The sequence below is a fragment of the Dama dama genome, chromosome X (genome assembly GCF_033118175.1).
Source record: "Dama dama isolate Ldn47 chromosome X, ASM3311817v1, whole genome shotgun sequence".
Lineage (NCBI taxonomy): Eukaryota > Metazoa > Chordata > Mammalia > Artiodactyla > Cervidae > Dama > Dama dama.
This window is the reverse complement of record NC_083714.1, coordinates 109548585-109572260: the sequence shown is the minus strand read 5'-3', so window position 1 is coordinate 109572260 and position 23676 is coordinate 109548585. Positions and strand designations below refer to the sequence as shown.

The following is a 23676-nucleotide window of genomic DNA, read 5'->3' as shown; positions in this document are numbered from 1 at the left end:
ATTCTTGCCTGGAGAATCCTCATGGACAGAGGAGCCTGGTGGGCTATAGTCAGACACAACTGAGCGACTAAGCACAATGTGGTAAAATACTCCAAGTTTCTCTTTTCGGTTTTGTCTGTGAGGATTTCATTGGAGGTGGGAATCCCCCAAAAAGAAGCAAGAGAGTAAAAAGAACAAAAAATCTTTCAATGAAAAGGGATAAAATTACACAATGCTTCCTGGGAGAATCCTTTGCTCTTGGGAAGTGGGTAGGATGGCAGTAAATCACAATGGGTCACTCACAAATACTTATCTCCTTTTCCCACCAAAATCTCACCCAATGACAACAGAGAAATAAAAGTAGGTAGTATCCTGCAATGACAAAGATAGCTGATGGAAAAAAGGCAATAGTGGGTAAGAAATTTCAAAATCTTTTGCAAGATGGAAATCGGACTGGGATAACTGACTTGGCACAGCTGAGGAAGGGAAGCTGAACTCCAAATGTCTGTGGCAGAGACAGGGAGGGCACTTAAGAGATTAGGCAATGTGGCCTACAAAACTGCTGAGAGGCTGAGCGATTGTAGACTCCAGGAGCAAATAAAGGCAGGGATAAGGTGCTGTGCTTAGTTGCTCAGTTGTGTCCAACTCCTTGCAACCCCATGGACTGCAGCCCGCCAGGCTCCTCTGTCCATGAGGATTCTCCAGTCAAGAATACTGGAGTGGGTTGCCATGCCGTCCTCCAGGGGATCATTCCAACCCAGGGATCAAACCCAGGTCTCCCGCATTGCAGGTAGATTCTTCACTGACTGAACCACCAGGGAAGCCCAGGGATAAGGTGGTGGTGGTTTAGTCACTAAGCTGTGCCTGACTCTTGTGACCCCATGGAATGTAGCCTGCCAGGCTCCTCTGTCCATGGGATTCTTCAGGCAAGAATACTGGAGTGGGTTGCCATTTCCTTCTCCAGGGGATCTTCCTGACCCAGGAATCAAACCCAGGTCTCCTGCATTGCAGGCAGACTCTTTACTGATTGAGCTATGAGGGAAGCCCCAGGGATAAGGTGGGGTACTGAACACAAGGGCTGTTTGAAAGCCTGAAAACAGCAAGAGCAGCTGAACCCTCAAGAATCTGTCCTTGTACACTGGACTCTTCACTGTAGGGGACTGGGGCTTCTTCTCCAGAGAAATTCAACTAAAGAAGCTCTAGTCTTGGGTAGATGAAGCACAATGGAGGGTGGAGAAGAACATTACCCACTGAACTTGGGTCTCTCAGACCCCTTCCTTCCCCTTTCCTGTTTTCAGAACATCAGTGGCTGTGCTTAATTTCTCCTCCTTTTCCCTAACTCACTTCCCTCCTAACCCTGCAGGAGAAGATAGGATTCTTCTCTCGATGCTCTGAGTGGCCCTGAGAGATCTCTAGATTGTGGCTTCTGGGGATTCCCTAATGAAAATGCAGGCGAGGAGATGACTCATGCAGTGAAACCCACTAATCAAGAAGACCCACCCCCAAAAGCTTCCAACATTAAGGACAGAAGTCAAAGCAGCAACAGGGGAAGAAAGCTATCAGGGGACAAGGAAAATTCAGGTAGCAGAGGAAAAGATGTGACATAAGAGGATATATTACACCCATGAAAAAAGAACAGAAGACTACAAAAAAGGAACCAAAAGTGTGCTCTTGGAATAAAAAATATGATAGTAGTAAAAAGATGCAGTAGAAAGGGTGGAATGTAAAGCTGAGGAAACCCCTTGGTAAGGACATCCTAATGACAAAGAAAAACTTAATCCAGATTCAAGAGAGCCAAAATCTTAATGATAGGAGTTCTCACAAGACAAAAATGAAAAAGGATGGGAGGACATAATTTAAAAATTATTGGAAAATTTCTCTGAGCCAAAGGACAGAGTCTCCAGACTGGAAGGGCCCATAAACTGTTAAGCACAATCTATATATAGGCGTGTGTGTGCACGTGCATGTGCATGCACACACACACACCCAACAAGGCCCCATCATGAATTTCCAGAACATCAGCAATAAAGACACGATTCTAAGAGCATTCAGAAAGAACACCAGTAATGGGAATCAATATTACACTAAATTCTCAAGCATCATAACAGGAAATTAGTACTAGTATCTAAAAATGAGAAATCCAGAAATAGCAGAATGTACATGCTATTTTAAGTTCTGTAGAAACAACTAGAAAGACTGAAATGCTGTTTCTTGAGAATGGGTCTGGGAGGTGGGGAGAGATGTGGCTGGAAACTGCTCTTGTCAGAGTAAGTTTTTTTAGAATGATTTATTTTCTTTACTATAAGCATGTATCTGTTTGGCATAAATGAAAATGTAAGAAGTGTGAAAAGCAGATGAGAGACAGTGCAGAGTGCTTTCCCAGGTGGTCAATTCATGCATCAGACTTGGAAAGGCAGGAGCACCCTCGTTTGGAGCACACTGATAAGGGAGTCACCTCCTGGTCTTTCTCCCAGCTCCAAAACTCAGCACATTCCTTGCCTGCACCACTGAGAGCGTGAGATTTTTCACGCCTCCATTTGCTACTATACCCTATATCTATTATCTGCACTGTCAGATGAGGTTTTCAGAGAGACAAGAATAGGATACAAAGGAGCACTTCAGGTTGGAGGAGAAGGAGACGAGGAGGAGCAGTTTAGAGATGGAAACAGGATCAAATCTTAGGGGAGTGAGGACAAGTAGGTCCATTTCCCCTGAATATTGTCTCTCCAGCAGTCCTCCCTGTCTCCTGACCACTGCAGGTGGCCGAATCCTATCCATCCTTTCAAAATATTTTGGGAAAGCCTATGAGTCATATAGAAGATGGATCTCTCTTACTTCAGGGTCACGCTGTGCTTCTGATAAAAAATGTGAGCATCCTCTTTCTCCACCTGAATCCACTACTTCTCTCCTCACCAAACGACATTTGACTCTTGCTAAGACTCTGATTCACAGTCAAAGGATGAAGATTTGCCACTCTGGAGGAAATTCCTTTGAAAAGGCTGTGAAGGCAACTCCAAAGAAGAGCTTTGTATGGTGACATTGTTGGAATGAGTGCACAGCCTTCCAGGGTGACTGCCCTAAAGGGCAACGCTAATTCTGGCTTTTAAGTGTGCCTAAGCTTGTTAAAAAGTCAGACTGCTTACTTTAAAGTCCTAGCTCACAGTGCTGAAGTGTTTTCCTAAAGCCTCCATAAATTCTTCTTTCCCTTTGATACTCAGGCAAGCCACCATTTCCTTCCCTACACAAACTAAAGGACATGTTTGTGGAAGAAGAGGGAGGGAAAGCCATTTCTCTGGTTCCCCTCTCGATCATAATGTCCTCCAAGTAGGCTTCCTGATGCCTCGCTAGGTGGGAGTTCTCAGAAGTGAGTCTCATGTGTCATTTGACGGGTGCTCTTGTTCCCCACTCCCAAAAATGATGAATGGCTTGCAAACTGCAGCAGCCATCCATCTCCTTGCCATGGGGAATAATACTGATATGCTTTATTTCCCTCATCTGTGGAGGTAATAGGCACAGCAGCAGCTGTATTCTGCGCCAGAGTAACTTGGGTTCCCCTCTGCCGCAAAGACCATCTCATAACTTAGGGGAGCGGGCTGGCGGCATGACCAGGGCTGAAAGGGAGCGAAGGTAGTGAAGTCACATGTTTGACTCACTTGCTTGGGTTTGGTTTCAGTTCATTACCTGACAAACCCCAGCCAGGGTGCACAATGAAACACCTGGTGGGAGTCTTAAAGACCAGACACTTGAGGGAAAAAAAAAAAAAAAAAGTGGAGCTCTGGGCCGCTGTTGCCAGTTGGTCACAATGTAGGAGCTGCCAAGATGGCACTGCCCAGGATGCCAATGAGTTAAGTTCCGTGATCTCAAATCACCAGGCTTCTAAATTCCAATTGTGATCCCAGCACAGATCTCCTTAGGGACCAAATCGCCTTATATTTGAAAAAGTAGAAACCATCTGTGTGTATAGTCAGGGTAGGGGGTGAGAGAGAAGAGAGGGAGAAGAGATGAACTGGGAGAGAAGGGGGTTTCTCTCTCAAAACTTCCCAGGGCACCAAACACTTTGCAACGTGAGCAAGCACATGGTTCCACCCCTGCCCCTCAGCTTCATGGCCAGGTACTGTTGGTGAAATTACTTAAGCCCCAACCATGCCTCTGTGAAGGGAACAGGGGGAGAGGCTGGATATAGCATAATGAGATGATTTGAAAGCCCTGTTAACTTTTTCCATTTTAACTAATACTTCTGGATGAGGCACCAGCTCTCCTGGGAGGCCAGTCCTAAGGCATTCTGTGAAACCCAAAGCCAACTGTAAAAGATTAGCTTGGGGCAGAGCTGCTAGGAAAACAGTCACACTTGACTTCCAAGTCCCACTTCGGAAGGCCACAGTCAGGGGAGGAGGGTGCCTCTTCACTCCCCAGGCCCACCAGGAACAGAGAACGGAATGACCTCAGAATTCTCCCCACCTCTTATGGTTTGAGAACCAGAATTTCTTGCTTATTAGTTCTGAGGGAACCTTAACACCCAAATGAAGGCTCAGTGGGGTTTAGTCCATTTACAAGTATCACTTGGGCAGAAGGCAGTAGGGTTGGACTTCAGAGGAAACTCTGATAGGTATAAAGCCCACATCCCTGCCCAGTGTAATAACATGGGACACATCTCTGGAACTGCAGGGTTGAATGAGATATTGTCCCTACCCCTAGGGCCTGAGATAGAAACAAAGGTTGAGGATATCTTCCGTTCAGTTCAGTTCAGTTCAGTTCAGTTCAGTAGCTCAGTCGTGTCCGACTCTTTGCGACCCCATGAATCGCAGCATGCCAGGCCTCCCCGTCCATCACAAAGTCCCGGAGTTTACTCAAACTCATGTCCATCAAGTCGGTGATGCCATCCAGCCATCTCATCCTCTGTCATCCCCTTCTCCTCCTGACCCCAACCCCTCCCAGCATCAGGGTCTTTTCCAATGAGTCAACTCTTCGCATGAGGTGGCCAAAGTATTGGAGTTTCAGCTTCAGCATCAGTTCTTCCAATGGACACCCAGGACTTATCTCCTTCAGGATGGACTGGCTGGATCTCCTTGCAGTCCAAGTGACTCTCAAGAGTCTTCTCCAACACCACAGTTCAAAAGCATCAATTTTCCGGCGCTCAGCTTTCTTTACAGTCCAGCTCTCACATCCATACATGACCGCTGGAAAAACCATAGCCTTGACTAGATGGACCTTTGTTGGCAAAATAATGTCTCTGCTTTTTAATGTGCTATCTAGGTTGGTCATCACTTCCCTTCCAAGGAGTAAGCATCTTTTAATTTCATGGCTGCAGTCACCATCTGCAGTGATTTTGGAGCCCAAAAAATAAAGTCTGACACTGTTTCCACTGTCTCCCCATCTATTTGCCATGAAGTGATGGGACCAGATGCCATGATCTTAGTTTTCTGAATGTTGAGCTTTAAGCCAACTTTTTCACTCTCCTCTTTCACTTTCATCAAGAGGCTTTTTAGTTCCTCTTCACTTTCTGCCATAAGGATGGTGTCATCTGCATATCTGAGGTTATTGATATTTCTCCCGGCAATCTTGATTCCAGCTTGTGCTTCTTCCAGCCCAGAGTTTCTCATGATGTACTCTGCATATAAGTTAAATAAGCAGGGTGACAATATACAGCCTTGACGTACTCCTTTTCCTATTTGGAACCAGTCTGTTGTCCCATGTCCAGTTCTAACTGTTGCTTCCTGACCTGCATACAGGTTTCTCAAGAGGCAGGTCAGGTGGTCTGGTATTCCCATCTCTTTCAGAATTTTCCACAGTTTATTGTGATCCACACAGTCAAAGGCTTTGGTGTAGTCAATAAAGCAGAAATAGATGTTTTTCTGGAACTCTCTTGCTTTTTCAATGATCCAGCGGATATTGGGAATTTGATCTCTGGTTCTTCTGCCTTTTCTAAAACCAGCTTGAACATCTGAAAGTTCTCGGTTCACGTATTGCTGAAGCCTGGCTCGGAGAATTTTGAGCCTTACTTTACTAGCGTGTGAGATGAGTGCAATTGTGCGGTAGTTTGAGCATTCTTTGGGATTGCCTTTCTTAGGGATTGGAATGAAAACGGACCTTTTCCAGTCCTGTGGCCACTGCTCAGTTTTCCAAGTTTGCTGGCATATTGAATGCGGCACTTTCACAGCATCATCTTTCAGGATGTGAAATAGCTCAACTGGAATTCCATCACATCCACTAGCTTTGTTTGTAGTGATGCTTTCTATGGCCCACTTGACTTCACATTCCAGGATGTCTGGCTCTAGGTGAGTGATCACACCATTGTGATTATCATATCTTAGGGGGTTGTTATTCTAATTCCATCTGGGGCTGAAGTACATTTATTCAGTGAGACAGCCTCCTCAAGAAAAGAGGTATCATGCCTACCATCAACAAAAATGTACCTCTTAATGTGCTCAAGGATTTACAAAATATTCCAGGGCCCTAGGCACTGTTTCAATACAGAGTGTCACTCCTATTATGGGTAATAGCTATCACTACATCAAACATTTACATCTGATGCTCTGTGCATTAGTGAAATGATTGTTTGGTAAGGAAGGTAACCTCATACCGGCTGTATATATGTGTTAGTTGCTCAGGTGCATCAGACTCTTCGCAACCCCATGGACTATAGCCTGCCAGGCTCCTCTGTCCATGGAATTCTCCCTGCAAGAATACTGGAGTGGGTTGCCATTCCCTTCTCCAGGGGATCTTCCTGACCCAGGGATCGAACCTAGGTCTCCTGCATTGCAGGTGGACTCTTGACCATCATACCAGTTTCCACAGCACAAACTGATGGGGGCTGGGGTAAGCAGATGTGAAAAGATTTTGAAGTCCTGATTCCAGCATGAGTTGTGCTAATAAGGAAAAGACCTAACTGAATCAGAAGAAAAATAGAAATGGAGTAGAAGGGAAATTTTAGTACCCAAATGCAGGGTCAGGAGAAATATACAAGTAACAATCCCCGGGTGAAAGAAATCATCTGAATCTTTAGCCATAAAGTTTTTCATCTTCTGAATTCATACAGCGGTGAGGCTCTACACCTGCTCACCAGCTGCCCAGCTCCATCCCAAGGCAGGTAAAACTGCCCCTGGGCAGAGTGTGTGCCGAACCAAGTCAACAAACTCTGGGCCTGTCTCCCATGGGAGACTGTAGACGTCAGAGGGGCTCTGGTTTAGCGTGCCACAGGAGGGCTGTGCAGAAAGAGAGTCTGGTCAAGGCTCTGGAAAGCCCTGTGGAGTCTGTGGGGAACAATAAGAATGCAGAATATAAATGTAAGCTGCAGGCTGATGGGCCCGTTAGGAATTAGGGCCGTCTTTGAAAGGAATCTGCGGAGATGATGCAAAACATCAAGCATGTGACCCAAATCGTGGCAGGGCATATTAGAGGGAGAGGGGAATGGGAATGAGACATTTTCTAATCTGATTAGTCTGAAGTTTCCCCTGAGTGTGGAGAAGGGTCAGTGCACAATTAGAGGCAAAGTTAGACTGAACATGGTCTGCTCAGTGGCTCAGAGGGATGACCTCCTTGGAGCTAAGCTGGGGCTCGGAGGCGGATGTGATCTGAGACTGAGCCGGCTTCACGGCAAGTTGGGGAATCATCTTTCTGCCTTTCATGTCAAATCGTCAAGGCAAAGACAAAACAGTCTGCTGAGAGGATGAGAGGATGATGACTTGGTGGCCTCAGTGCTGGATAAGAAACATCTAGGTCCCCCAGAGGCCAGGCTCCCACATTACTGGACTTTCCAGGACAACTCATCCCGAGGCCATCAAGAGATAATTTAATAAACATCCGCAGCTTCCTGACTAGAAGACAGCTTAATGTGTGAAAGGCATTCAGATCCAACTGTTTAAAAACAAGGCTTCCTCTATGTAGAAGGACACAGGTCTCTTCCAGTTCATTTCTAAGTCAGAGCGTGTGGTCAATGGTGTCTGATGAACACTTCTCTCCTAGTCTCCAATCAGGACTTAGTACCAGGTGCTATGGCACTGGAGAATTTATGTATGTTATCTCAATTCACCCCAAGAACCACGAGGAAGCAGGTATTGTTATCTCATTCTAGAGGTATGGAATCTGAGGTTCAGGCAGGTCAAAAAACTTGCACAAGATTACACAGCTAGCAAGTAGATTCAAAGAATACAGGAGACAAGGTAAGGGGTAAAACTGTCAAGCTGTAACAACCCGCTGTTTATTTTTAGGCAGTGAATCAAATAGGTTAGAAGTAGGTCTCAGTATCTAAGTGGATCAGATGTCTACTCACAAATCTTCATTACAAGGTAAGAGACAAAAAAAAAGAAAAGAAACATAAATAGTGCTCTGAGAATCCTTAGCAGGAGATAACCACACCAGCCAACCAAATCCAAGAGGGCTTCATGGATACAGTGTTATGCAAAACAGGTCTCAAATGAACAAGCTTTCAGCAGGTGAAGAAAACTCAAAGCTAGTTCCTACTGAAGAAACAGCAAGAGAAAAGGCAAAAAAGTGGGAAGGTAGGAGGTATACAAGTGAAAAGCTAAATGGGCCATTTGGCTGGACTACTGGGAATGGGAAGAGGAGCTTTGAGAATGTGGTAACTGTGGAGAAACCAGACTCCTGAGCCTGCACTTCATCTCAGGTCCTTTACACTGGGAGAGCCTATTTATCCCTCATACTGCTGCTAGAAAATAAAAGCAAATAAAGCTGAAAGTCTAGAAGACAACCCCAGGTTATCCAATCCACACACACACAGCCACCTGGATTGGCCTCTTCTTGATTCTGCCCCTGATACTAGGAGCAGAAGGACCCTAGCTCTCCCATGTGGGATTTAGTTTTTGTCTGCTTCCTTTTTTTTTTTTTTTCTGTCTCAGATGACGACTGCCCACTCCAGTCCCTGCTTGAGAATAATGCTCTAATGACAACCCTAAGCCCCATAGTGGAGAAGGCAGAAGAGGAGCTCAAAGCTGAGGAAGTTGGTCATTCTTTAGAGAACAAAGAAATGGTACAGAAGGCTTGTGAGTAGAAGAGTGACACTAGGATATTCTTGCCCTTAGAAGGTACTTAGCTGCTAGATGTAAAGATGGATTTAAAAATTTAGAGGCCGGTGGAAGAAAGGCCAATGTGGGGGCCCTGCAACAGTCAAGAAGAAAAGTAGGTCAGAATAAGAGTGGAGGTAGTGGGAATAGAGGGGAGAGAGAAGATGCAAGCAGTAGAAGTAGGAGGCAGAACAGGCAGCACACTCTAATCTACTGGTTATTTGTAGACAATAATTCAAAACAGTTTGAAGCAGAAGATGTGCATTTTAAAGGTTCAGAGGTTAAGTCACAGCTCTTCTTCTAGACTATGTGACTTTGGGCAAAATCTTATCTCTCTAGACCTCAGCATCCTCATGTAAGATAGAGGATAATAGCTCTGACTTCACCAAGCTGTTCTCACAAAGTCAATGAGGTAATGTATTCAAAGCAATGATAACAATGCCTAGAACACAGCCCCAGATGTCAGCATTGTCAGATAAGTCAGTTAGAGGAGGGGCTGGCGTCATGCCATGGGAAGCATAAAAGATGACCAGAGTCTGGATGGCTAGGAGGGTGGTGCCAGGCAGTCAAAAAGTCAGGTTTGGTACAAGAAGAGAGGTGTTTTAGAAAGCAGTTCACTGTGCTTTCCTTTGGCAACATCCTAACCTCTGCACTTGACATCTAGCACTCTTGCTCTGTGCTAATTACACGAGGTCCTCTAATTGCATGTCTTTAGCCATTAGAAACTACTGCTCTGAAAAACCTGCCCTAAATTTTAGATCTAAGACTCTCACAACCAAAGAGGCGGTTCATTTTCATTTTGTCCCATGAATCTGTGTGCACTTAAGTGCATCTTCATGTTAAAAAGATCAAACGATAATTCATCAGAGGCTCTCTGACATTCATAATCATGACTAACTTTTCCTTCTGTAACAATTAAATGGAGATGTGTCATCAGTGAAACAATACTGAGGTAAAGGATAAATCAAGGGCAGTTAAAGGCAGATGTAAAACCAGGAACTGTCTCCAAAACAAAAATATGCAGGACATGGTCCATGAGGGTGGAGCTCTCACCTACCTGGACAGTAAGGATCCTAGAAGATCTTCATTCAAAGGTAATCTGGAGGACTTGCACAGCCTTTTGATGTCTTTGCTGGGTAACACTTTTTTCCTGCATTAAAACACAGTCAATGAGCTTTTCTGTACTTCATGTCTCTTGAGTAATAATTACATGCTATAGGAAAGAAAACATAGATGTGTCCTAAAAGCATGCACATGGAAATAAATATGAAAGCTGGTACTGGAATCGCGGTAAGGAAAAACAGTCATATTACATTTCACCAGCTTGTTTCCATTTCAGGAGTCACTAGATTCTGTCCTTACAAAGCCTGTTCCATCAAGATTCATATTCTTGGTTGGTGATAGTACAGCCTGTTAAGGCTGCAGCCACGAGTGTTGCTCTAAGTAATCGATCTGCATTCTTGACCGCTAGTCAAAAATGGTTCTGATATTTGAAAACATCTCTTAATTTGACAGGCATCTAGAGCCTCCATCACAAGTATTATATGACCAGAGGGTGTTTTTCTAGTCTTTTCCTTGGACCCAAATCATATAACCTAGAAGCCCCAACTGGGACCTTAACATTCACCTATTTTTTTTTTTTCTCCAGAGCAGCCCAACAGTCATTTTCTCCAGCCTGCTGGGGCACAGAAATGCTTATCTAATGTTCTCACCCCACCAGTGTTCTTCCAGGCATCAGGCAAAATTAGAACTAACAGGAAAGAAAGTGGGCTTCTTTCTTAGCAATAGGTTCTAAAATGGTAAGAGAATGTTTATGTCTAGAACTGGAACTTGTTGGATCTGGAAGAACCTCAGAGTTCTCTCAACACCTAGCCCCTTTCTTCCCAACAGGTAATCCTTTAATGAAAGAGGGTCACACTTCTCACCCTGGAGAGGGGTACCATCAGGCTGGAAGGTAAGGCCAGAGTCACACAAAGCTCAGGTAACACGTCTTCCACGAGGCTCAGAGAAACTTAAAGATTCAAGGAAGAATACCATTTTTATGATAACTCAACAAGGGTGTATTATGGATTAGGAAAAAAAAAATGTTCCCCAGTAAGATAAACTGGGGGCATCCCTGGTAGCACTAGTGGTAAAGAACTCGCCTGTGAATGCAGGAGATGCAGGTTGGATCCCGGAGTTGGGAAGATCCCCTGCAGAAGGAAATAGCAACCCAACTCCAGTATTCTTGCTGGGAGACTCTCACAGACAGAGGAGCCTGGCGGGCTACAGTCCATGGGGGTGGCAAAGAGCTGGACATGACTTAGTGACTATAACAACAACAAATTAAGAAAAACCATGGGTCCTTCTAAGATATTTAGGGTACAGACTTTAGGTTTGGGGATGAAGGAAGTAGTCATGGGGTAAAGAGATGACAGTGGTCTGAAGTAACAAAACCAGTGGGATGAGTCAGACCTAAGATTTTCCAACTCCAGAAAAATATGCTCTCCCACCACTATATCAGATCTGTGGGTAAGATGAACAGCAAAATATACTAAGATGGGGCCCCAGTTGTTTGTAAAAATGACTGATTAAAGTTCAAAGGCAAACATGATAAATGTATTAGAAATACATTATTCGGAGCTTCATTATTTTTGAGAAGAAATAATTTCAAAGAGATTTTATAGAAAGTTTACTTGCAAATCCCCTGTCCAGTATATTATAAAACTCATATTTATAAATCCCACTTATTAATAAAATAGTGTAAAGAGATGCCAACTCAGAATTAAATCTTCTAACACTGATTTACTGTTTCAATTGAAAGCTTCTAGAAACCAATTAGAAAATGCAAAGGGGCAACCCTATTCTTTTGAAGACACAGAACTTACCCCATTCCATCAACAAGCAAAGCTCACCATCCATCACTATGAAATATGTGTACTCAGATAATCTCCAAATATGATTTAAGGTGGCTTTGCTACCTAGTGGAGTATGAGGAGACATGCCAATTTTCTTTTTGCTCTTTTTGATACAATACAAATTCCTTCATTACTCAGCTTTACAGAAACATAAATGATTTCTTAGAATCAATAAAATAAAAGCTTACTTTTCCCGATCTTGGTATACACATGTAGCAATGAGTCTTTCAAAATTCTCAAAAGCATTTTTCTTGAGTTGTTGATGGGCCTGTGCAAGTAGGACATTCCTATCTGGACACGGGTCCTCAGGCACCCGGTAATGACGTGCAATGGTTATAACTTCTTGGTCTGTGAGTTTCCCGACAGTTAGATTCATCATTATTTCTCTGTTTAAAAAAAAAAATGGGGAAACACTCAAGAAATTATATTTAAGATTATTTTACCTTTCTATTAAAAACACACCCAAATTCCATTTTACAAAACTTTACCAATGGCCTAGAGACAGGTTACTATTTTTTTTAATCTAATTTCTCTACTATGAGCAACCAGGAAGGTACTTGTGCTAGAATGGAAAACCATACGAACAGCAGCTTATAAATAAAATGGCACTTTGCCCAGAATCAAACGTCTATCAGATAATAGCCCACAACCAGGAAGTAAATTCTTAAAGTCCTTGAATGGTCAAAAATCCTGGGACTAAATACATGAGTTCATTCAATGCCTATTAATCTTACTTTACACAAAACAGTAACAGACTTGGGGTTCTGATTTCCCAGGGTATGAAACTTATAAATCAGTAAGTTAGAAAGATGGTTTAGAGATGGGGAAAGTGATTAAGCATATTTCTATGGTAAAAAGTAAAAACTGACACATCCTACCCATGAGTGGAGAAAGAAATGGCAACGCACTCCAGTATTCTTGCCTGGGAACTCCCATGGACAGAGGAGCATAGCGGGCTACAGTCCAGGGGGTCACAAGAGTCAGACCTGACTGAGTGACTAAACCACCAAACATCACCTCCTACCCATGAGAGAAAAAAGTAAAAACAGCTGTGTAAAGGTACAGTTGTCTGAGACTTTAGAAGGCAAATGGCATTGATATCATTTGGCAGAGCAGTTCAGTTCAGCTTAGTTCAGTTGCTCAGTATTGTTCGACTCTTTGCAACCCCATGAATTGCAGCAAGCCAGGCCTCCCTGTCCATCACCAACTCCCGGAGTTCACTCAAACTCATGTTCATTGAGTTGGTGATGCCATCCAACCATCTCATCCTGTCATCCCCTTCTCCTCCCTGCCTTCAATCTTTCCCAGCATCAGAGTCTTTTCAAATGAGTCAGTACTTGGTATCAGGTGGCCAAAGTATTGGAGTTTCAGCCTCAACATCAGTCCTTCCAATGAATATTCAGGACTGATTTCCTTTAGGATGGACTGGTTGGATCTCCTTACAGTCCATGGGACTCTCAGGAGTCTTCTCCAACACCACAGTTCAAAAGCATCAATTCTTTGGCACTCAGCTTTCCTTATAGTCCACCTTTCACATCCATACATGACTACTGGAAAAACCATGGCTTTGACTAGATGGACTATTGTTGGCAAAGTAATGTCTCTGCTTTTTAATATGCTGCCTAGGTTGGTCATAACTTTTCTTCCAAGGAGCAAGCGTCTTTTAATTTCATAGCTGCAGTCACCATCTGCAATGACTTTGGAGCCCCAAAAAATAAAGTCTGTCACTGTTTCCACTGTTTCTGCATCTATTTCCCATGAAGTAATGGGACCAGAGAATAGCAAGGAGAGATAAGAAAGCCTTCCCCAGCGACCAATGCAAAGAAATAGAGGAATACAGCAGAATGGGAAAGACTAGAGATCTCTTCAAGAAAATTGGAGATACCAAGAGAACATTTTATGCAAAGATGGGCTCAATAAAGGACAGAAATGGCAGGGACCTAACAGAAGCAGAAGATATTAAGAAGAGGTGGCAAGAATACACAGAAGAACTGTACAAAAAAGATTTCACAACCCAGATAATCACGATGGTGTGATCACTCACCTAGAGCCAGACATCCTGGAATGTGAAGTCAAGTGGGCCTTAGAAATCATCACTATGAACAAAGCTAGTGGGTGTGATGGAATTCCAGTTGAGCTATTTCAAATCCTAAAAGATGATGCTGTGAAAGTGCTGCACTCAATATGCCAGCAAATTTGGGAAACTCAGCAGTGGCCACAGGACTGGAAAAGGTCCGTTTTCATTCTAATCCCTAATTCTTTGGCAATCCCAAAGAATGCTCAAACTACCGCACAATTGCACTCATCTCACACACTAGTAAACTAATGCTTAAAATTCTCCAAGCCAGGCTTCAGCAATCCGTGATCCATGAACCTCCAGATGTTCAAGCTGGATTTAGAAAAGGCAAAGGAACCAGAGATCAAATTGCTAACATCCGCTGGATCATTGAAAAAGCAAAAGAGTTCCAGAAAAACATCTATCTCTGTTTTATTGACTATGCCAAAGACTTTGACTGTGTGGATCACAATAAACTGTGGAGAATTCTTCAAGATATGGGAACACCAGACCCCCTGACCTGCCTCTTGAGAAATCTGTATGCAGGTGAGGAAGCAACAGATAGAACTGGACATGAAACAACAGACTGGTTCCAAAAAGGAAAAGGAATATACATCAAGGCTATATATTGTCACCCTGCTTATTTAACTTATATGCAGAGTACATCATGAGAAATGCTGGGCTGGATGAAGCACAAGCTGGAATCAAGATGGCCGGGAGAAATATCAATAACCTCAGAGATGCAGATGACACCACCCTTATGGCAGAAAGCAAAGAAAAACTAAAGAGCCTCTTGATGAAAGTGAAAGAGGAGAGTGAAAAAGTTGGCTTAAAGCTCAACATTCAGAAAGATCATGGCATCTGGTCCCATCACTTCATGGCAAATAGATGGGGAAACAGTGGAAACAGAGGCTGACTTTATTTTTCTGGGTTCCAAAATCACTGCAGATGGTGATTGCAGCCATGAAATTAAAAGACGCTTACTCCTTGGAAGGAAAGTTTTGACCAACATAGACAGCATATTAAAAAGCAGAGACATTACTTTGCCAACAAAGGTCTGTCTCATCAAGGCTATGGTTTTTCCAGTGGTCATGTATGGATGTGAGAGTTGGACTATAAAGAAAGCTGAGTGCCGAAGAATTGATGCTTTTGAACTGTGGTATTGGAGAAGACTCTTGAGAGTCCCTTGGACTGCAAGGAGATCCAACCAGTCCATCCTAAAAGAGATCAGTCCTGGGTGTTCATTGAAGGACTGATGTTGAAGCTGAAACTCCAAGACTTTGGCCACCTGATGCAAAGAGCTGATTCACTGGAAAAGACCCTGATGCTGGGAAAGATTGAAGGTGGGAGGAGAAGGGGATGACAGAAGATGAGATGGTTGGATGGCATCACCGACTCAATGGACATGGGTTTGAGTGGACTCCGGGAGTTGGTGATGAACAGGGAGTCCTGGCGTGCTGCGGTTCATAGGGTCGCAAAGTGTCAGACACGACTGAGCGACTGAACTAAACTGATGCGACCAGATGCCATGATCTTAGTTTTCTGAATGTTGAGCTTTAAGCCAACTTTTTCACTCTTCTTTTTCACTTTCATCAAGAGCCTCTTTAGTTCTTCTTCGCTTTCTGCCATAAGGGTGGTGTCATCTGCATATCTGAGGTTATTGGTATTTCTCCCAGCAATCTTGATTCCAGCTTGTGCTTCATCCAGCCCTGCATTTCTCATGATGTACTCTGCATGTAAGTTAAATAAGCAGAGTGACAATATACAGCCTTGTCGTACTCCTTTCCCAATTTGGAACCAGTCTGCTGTTCCATGTCCAGTTCTAATTGTGACTTCCTGACCTGCATACAGGTTTCTCAAGAGGGAGGTTGGGGGTCTGGTATTCCCATCTCTTTAAGAATTTCTCACAGTTTGTGGTGATCCACACAGTTAAAGACTTTGGCATAGTCAATAGAACAGAAATATATGTTTTGGTAGAGGAAAAACAAAGCAAATCACAACATATTCATATGAGACCTCAAAGCCTAACAAATTGGCTGACATATTTTCATTACATTCTCTATGGGAGAGTCATAACCATGTACCAGGCATTAGAAGGAATTTCATTGAAATGGTTAAAATGCAGACTGTTATGTCACTTAACCAAATAAGCTTCCACCATCTGGAAAAGCCACTTACTGGAAATATTGGATTGGCCAAAAAGTTCGTTTGGGTTTTCAATAACATCTTCTTGGAAAGCCTGAAAACACTTTTTGGCCAACCCAATAACTCAGTTTCCATGAAGTCCAAATCAATGAGGGAATACAAGATTTTATTTATTCTGCTATAGACTGGTCTCTTGTAATAATGGGTTTTAGTTCTTTTATATATTTCTTGTCATTTTCACTATCATTTAACAAATCTACAGGTTCTTCTGGTCAAGAATTTCCTAAGGTAGACTATAGGAAATCCCACAGCTATGATGTTAACCTACCTAAAGGAACTATATTTCACCTACATCCACTTATTAGGATCTCTGGGTTTTTTTTATTTCGCTTTGCTTGTGTCTTTTTAATGGGAAATGAAGACCAAATTCAACCAAGAGGACCCCACCATTGTAGCAAGTCAGTTTGGGTTAGACCTTCAATCAGTAACATTGGCCAGAGGCTCAGCAATCAGGAATAACACTATAGATGTTTTGGCATGTATCCTTCCAGTCATTTTTCTGTCAATATATATGTACTGGTATCCTTAGTTTCATTGGGATCATACAACATTTATCAACATAGCATGGACATCTTTCATACCCATAAATGCCAATCAACAGCCTACTTTTCACAGTTGCATGGTGTTCCATTTCATTCAGTTGTGACAACTGGTCATTCCATGGCCAGTGTTGTAAATGAGTGAGGGGCTTTCCTTGGAGTGGCTCCACCTCAGTATCTCTTAACAGAATGGGAAAGACTAGGGATCTCTTCAAGAAAATTGGAGAAAGCAAGGGAACATTTCATATAAAGATGGGTACAAAAACGGATAGAAATTGTAAGGCCCTAACAGAAGCAGAAGAAATTAAGCAGAGATGGTAAGAATACATGGAAGAACTGTACAAAAAAGGTCTTAATGACCTGGATAACCATGATGGCATGATCACTCACCTAGAGCCAGACATCCCAGAGTGTGAAGTCAAGTGGGCTTTAGGAAGCATCACTACCGACCAAGCTAGTGGAGGTTATGGAATTGCAGCTGAGCTATTTCAAATCCTAAAAGATGATGCTGTTAAAATGCTACAATCAATATGCCAGGAAATTTGGAAAACTCAGCAGTGGCCACAGGACTGGAAAAGGTCAGATTTTATTCCAATTCCAAAGAATGGCAATGCCAAAGAATGTTCAAACTATCATACAATTGCCCTCACATCACATGCTAGTAAGTCTAGGCTCAAAATCCTTCAAGCTAGGCTTTAGCAGTATGTGAACTAAGAACTTCCAGATGTACAAGCTGGGTTTAGAAAAGACAGATGAACCAGAGATCAAATTGCCAACATTTGCTGGATCACAGAGAAAGCAAGGGAATTCTAGAAAAACATCTACTTCTGCTTCATTGACTACGTTAAAGTCTTTGTGTGGATCACAACAACCTGTGGAAAATTCTTAAAGAGATGGGAATACCGACCACCTTACCTACCTCCTGAGAAACCCGTATGCAGGTCAGGAAGCAACAGTTAGAACTGGACATAGAACAACAGACTGGTTCCAAATAGGGAAGGAATACATCAAGGCTGTATAGTGTCACCCTGCTTATTTAACTTATACAGAGTACATCATGCGAAATGCCTGGCTGGATGACTCACAAACTGGAATCAAGATCTCTGGGAGAAATATCAACAACCTCATATATGCAGATGATACCAGCCTTATGGCAAAAAGCCAAAAGGAACTAAAGAGCCTCTTGATGAGGGTCAAAGAGGACAGTGAAAACGCTGGCTTAAAACTCAACATTCAAAAAAACTAAGATCATGGCATCTGCTCCCACAACTTCATGGTAAATAGAAGGGGAAAAAAAAGGAAGCAGTGACAGATTTTATTTCCTTGGGCTCCAAAATCACTGTGGACAGTGACTGCAGCCATGAAATTAAAAGACACATGCCCCCTTGGAAGGAAAGCTATGGCCAACCTAGACAGCACACTAAAAAGCAGAGACATCACTTTGCTAACACAGGTCCATATAGTCAAAGCTATGGTTTTTCCAGTAGTCATGTACGGATGTGAGAGTTGGACCATAAAGAAGGCTGAGTGCTGAAGAACTGATGCTTTCGAACTGTGATACTGAAGACTCTTGAGAGTCCCTTGGACTGCAAAATTAAGCCAGTCAATCCTAAGGGAAATCAACCCTGAATATTCATTGGAGGGACTGATGCTGAAGCTGAAGCTCCAACAGTTTGGCCATCCAATGAAAAGAGCCGACTCATTTGAAAAGATCCTGATGCTGGGGAAGATTGAGGGCAGGGAGAGAAGGGGTTAACAGGGGATGAGATGGCTGGATGGAACCACTGCCTCAATGCAGATGAGTTTGAGTAAACTCAGGGAGATAGGGAAGGAAAGGCATGTACAGGACTGTAACCTGGTGTGCTACAGTCCATGGGGTCACAAACAGTCAGACACAACTTAGCTACTGAACAACAACAAATACCTATACATAAAATGTCTCCTTTTTGAATTTTTATAATAATCAAATATGACTTTCATTGTAAAAAAAAAAAAACCTATTTGAAATCTTTTTCCTTTCGTGGGTAGAAAATGACACAAAGAAGTGGCATGCTCCCAAGAACGAGGGAAAAGAGCATGTGCAGCAATAACTAGAAACTTTCCACACACCTTTAACTAAAACTAGTCTAGCCTGACCAGGTCATAAAAGTTTATTTTTTGCTTTTCATTGGATAAACTGAAATTACCCTGGCCTCACTGCAGTGAAACTTTATATTTGCTAGGCTTCTGTCTGCCTGGGTTATAAACAGCTTGGTACTCCATTGCTTTTCTTGTCTCCATGTGAGGATTCCAAACAAGCTGCCCTTGACTTAAAACTGTCTTCAGTCATGCAGGACACCAGGGTCCCCTGAGCAGCTGCCCCAGTGGCCCACCTGAGCCAGGTCCTGGCATCAGGGATGCCAACCAGGCAGTGCAAGCCTTGTCATGCTAAGGTTTTGCCCCATTTATCACATGTCCCTCTTTAGAACCCACCCCACCCTGTCAAACATTAATGGATTTCACCAAGAATGAGGAATCGTTTCAAAACTTACACATTCCATTTCTTTTTACTATGGTGAAATACACATAACACAAAATTTACCATCCGTGGCATTGACTACATTCATAATGTCGTGCAACCACCATGTCTATTTCTTTCAAAATATTTTCATCACCACAAAGAGCAACCACTCCAGTTTCTTCCTCCCCTCAACCCCAGTCTCTCTCTGCCTGATCATCACTAATCTGCTTTCTTTCTTTGCAGACTACCAATCTGGATACTTCATATAAATGGAGTCATGCAGTATGGTTTCTTGTGTCTGCTTTTGCTCATTTATCATAGTGTTTTCATGTTCATACATGTTGCAGCAGGTATCAGTACTTTTTATGGCTGAACACTAGTAACGCTGAAGAAGCTGAATGGTTCTATGAAGACCTACAAGACCTTTTAGAACTAACACCCAAAAAAGATGTCCTTCTCATTATAGGAGACTGGAATGCAAAAGTAGAAAGTCAAGAAACACCTGGAGTAAGAGACAAATTTGGCCTTGGAGTATGGAATGAAGCAGGGCAAAGGCTAATAGAGTTTTGCTAAGAGAACGGACTGGTCATAGCAAACACCCTCTTCCAACAACACAAGAGAAGATTCTACACATGGACATCACCAGATAGTTGACACCGAAATCAGATTGATTATATTCTTTGCAGCCAAAGATGGAGAAGCCCTATACAGTCAGCAAAAACAAGACCGGGAGCTGACTGTGGCTCAGATCATGAACTCCTTATTGCCAAATTCAGACTTAAACTGAAGAAAGTAGGGAAAATCACTAGACCATTCAGGTATGACCTAAATCAAATCCCTTATGACTATACAGTGGAAGTGAGAAATAGATTTAAGGGAATAGATCTGATAGAGAGACTGATGAACTATGGACGGAGGTTCATGACATTGTACAGGAGACAGGGATCAAGACCATCCCCATGGAAAAGAAATGCAAATTGGCAAAATGGTTGTCTGAGAGGGCCTTACAAATAACTGTGAAAAGAAGAGAAGCAAAAAGCAAAGGAGAAAAGGAAAGATATTCCCATTTGAATGCAGAGTTCCAAAGAATAGCAAGGAAAGATTAGAAAGCCTTCCTCAGCGATTAGTGCAAAGAAATAGAGGAAAACAACAGAATGGGAAAGACTAGAGATCTCTTCAAGAAAATTAGAGATACCAAGGGAACATTTCATGCAAAGATGGGTTCAATAAAGGACAGAAATGTTACGGACCTAACAGAAGCAGAAGACATTAAGAAGAGGTGGCAAGAATACACAGAACTGTACAAAAAAGATCTTCACGACCCAGATAATCACAATGGTGTGATCACTCACCTAGAGCCAGACATCCTGGAATGTGAAGTCTGGTGGGCCTTAGAAAGCATCACTACAAACAGAGCTAGTGGATGTGATGGAATTCCAGTTGAGCTATTTCACATCCTGAAAGATGATGCTGTGAAAGTGCTGCACTCAATAGGCCAGCAAATTTGGAAAACTCAGCAGTGGCCACAGGACTGGAAAAGGTCCATTTTCATTCTAATTCCTAAGAAAGGCAACCCCAAAGAATGCTCAAACTACCGCACAATTGCACTCATCTCACACACTAATAAAGTAATGCTCAAAATTCTCCAAGTCAGGCTTCAGCAATACGTGAACCATGAACTTCCAGATGTTCAAGCTTGTTTTAGAAAAGGCAGAGGAACCAGAGATCAAATTGCTAACATCCACTGGATCATTGAAAAAGCAAAAGCCTTCAACTGTGTAGATCACAATAAACCGTGGAAAATTCTGAAAGAGATGGGGATACCAGACCACCTGACCTGCCTCTTGAGAAACCTGTATGCAGGTCAGGAAGCAACAGTTAGAACTGGACATGGGACAACAGACTGGTTCCAAATAGGAAAAGGAATACATTAAGGCTGTATATTGTCACCCTGCTTATTTAACTCATATGCAGAGTACATCATGAGAAACTCTGGGCTGGAAGAAGCACAAGCTGGAATCAAGATTGCCGGGAGAAATATCAATAACCTCAGATATGCAGATGACACCACCCTCATGGCAGAAAGTGAAGAGGAACTAAAAAGCCTCTTGATGAAAGTGAAAGAGGAGAGTGAAAAAGTTGGCTTAAAGCTCAACATTCAAAAAACTAAGATCATGGCATCTGGTCCCATCACTTCATGGCAAATAGATGGGGAGACAGTGGAAACAGAGGCTGACTTTATTTTTCTGGGCTCCAAAATCACTGCAGATGGTGACTGCAGCCATGAAATTAAAAGATGCTTACTCCTTGGAAGGGAAGTGATGACCAACCTAGATAGCATATTAAAAAGCAGAGACATTATTTTGCCAACAAAGGTCCATCTAGTCAAGGTTATGGTTTTTCCAGTAGTCATGTATGGATGTGAGAGTTGGACTGTGAATAAAGCTGAGCGCCGAAAAATTGATGCTTTTGAACTGTGGTGCTGGAGAAGACTCTTGAGAGTCCCTTGGACTGCAAGGAGATCCAACAAATCCATCCTAAAAGAGATCAGTCCTGGGTGTTCATTGGAAGGACTGATGCTGAAGCTGAAACTCCAATACTTTGGCCACCTCATGAGAAGAGTTGACTCATTGGAAAAGTCCCTGATGCTGGGAGGGATTGGGGGCAGGAGGAGAAGGGAACGACAGAGGATGAGATGGCTGGATGGCATCACCGACTCGATGGACATGAGTTTGAGTAAACTCTGGGAGTTGGTGATGGACAGGGAGGCCTGGCGTGCTGCGATTCATGGGGTCGCAAAGAGTCGGACACGACTGAGCGACTGAACTGAACTGAACTAGTCCATTGTACGAATGTACCATATTTTGCCTATCTATTCATGTGTCAGTGGATATCTGGGTTGTTTCTCCCTTTTGGTTATTGTAAATAGCACTCCTACAAGTTTTTGTTTGAACATCTGTTTTCAATTCTTTAGGTATTTTTACCTATGAGTAGAATCACGGGGTCATACAGTAATTTTATGTTTAAATTATTGAGGACCCATCAAACTGCTTTCTGCATGCTCCACTTTTGCGCGCCACAGTCATGAAAATGAAGGTCCAACTTCCATCAGATATACCCCTTATTCACTTAAACCTTCAAGTTGTACTAGTCGCTCAATCATGTCTGACTCTTTGTGACCCTATGGACTGCAGCCCACCAGGCTCCTCTGTCCATGGGATTTCCCAGGCAAGAATATTGGAGTGGGTTGCCATTTCCTTCTCTAAAACCTTCAAAGTGAACCTCAAATATCATCTGAGAGCAAAGCCTCATCTTGGTACTTCCTGGCCCATCATTTAAGAAAAATAAAAATGCACTTTAAAAATAAGCTGTAATTGTATTGATCTGGTATTCTGTGATTATTGTTGTTCATCTTAGAGACTCAAGTGGCAATCACCTTTGCCTTTACTCAACATTGCCCTATGCTCCTGGCACTAATATTTTATACAGATTATCACAGTATTTAGTTAATCTTATAAGGGATGCTGCCATGATTTTCTCCCCATTTTTGTAATTAAAGCCATAAGACTAAAAAAAAAAAAAAAAAAGCCAAACTGCTCTAGGGTATTGATGTAACTAGGCAGAATTCTGAAACATGAAATGCTAAACAGTTTTACAAGACATAATTCTATTAAAGTCATCCAGTCATAATGGTGAATCAAAACTTCATTTTAAAACTCTGAATCTAAGGGTATTTTGTTACATATTGAATTGTTAAAGTCTAAGCAATGTCTTTCAAACAAAAAAAATTCAGTGTCAATGTAAACAAGGGCTTAAGAGATGAAATTTTGTCCTAAGGCTTACAAGAAAATCTAGTTGAGTCTAAATTAAACCAAGAAGCAATTTTAATGACAATTATTTAGCACCCTTTATCATCTCCTTCAATTTGATATTCAACAAATAAAATGTGTTTCAGTTTCTCTAATCAGAAGCCTGGCACAGCTGCTCACATCCTACACTGCTTCAGGTATTCTGTTACTTATGGGCCTAAGCTGCCTATACTGAGCAGAAAACCCTGCCTTCCCATGACTTATGTTCCAGCCAGGCACATGATTGGACTAGTGTGCTGCCAGACAGCACAGAGTAATAGAGACTCTACATAGGTAGACATATGTGTCAGTGGAAGAAGAAATGGAAAGATAGATCAAATGGGACCAGTACAAATGTCTGACGAGATTTTGCTACCAGCCTAACTTTAGTTCAAAAGCATTTACAGAGCTCTTCAGTCTCAAGGGGGAACAAAGCCATTACATTTGGCCATGTTGGCTGGGTACTGCCCACCTCCAGGGAGAACCTTTATACACTTATGGTATAAATGGTGTCCCCTGGAGCTGTATGACATGGTGGCCTCACCAGAGAAGCCAAAGAACTCCAGACAAAAGGGTGGGGATGGGAAGGTCACCACAAGTGGGAGGTAGTGTGGTTCAGAGGGAAAAATGTG

The 23676-nt window shown here is 42.7% G+C and overlaps 1 protein-coding gene across 1 annotated transcript in view; it reads right to left on the bottom strand.

The window, feature by feature from the left end:
• Window positions 1-23676, bottom strand: part of EFHC2 (EF-hand domain containing 2) — a 230999-nt gene that overhangs the window by 25807 nt on the left and 181516 nt on the right. Inside the window, exons 12-13 of the mRNA XM_061135839.1 lie at window positions 12085-12282; window positions 10057-10149 (exon numbers count right to left, since the gene is read on the bottom strand). Coding sequence (XP_060991822.1) covers window positions 10057-10149; window positions 12085-12282 — 291 coding nt within the window. The remainder of the gene's footprint in view (window positions 1-10056; window positions 10150-12084; window positions 12283-23676) is intronic.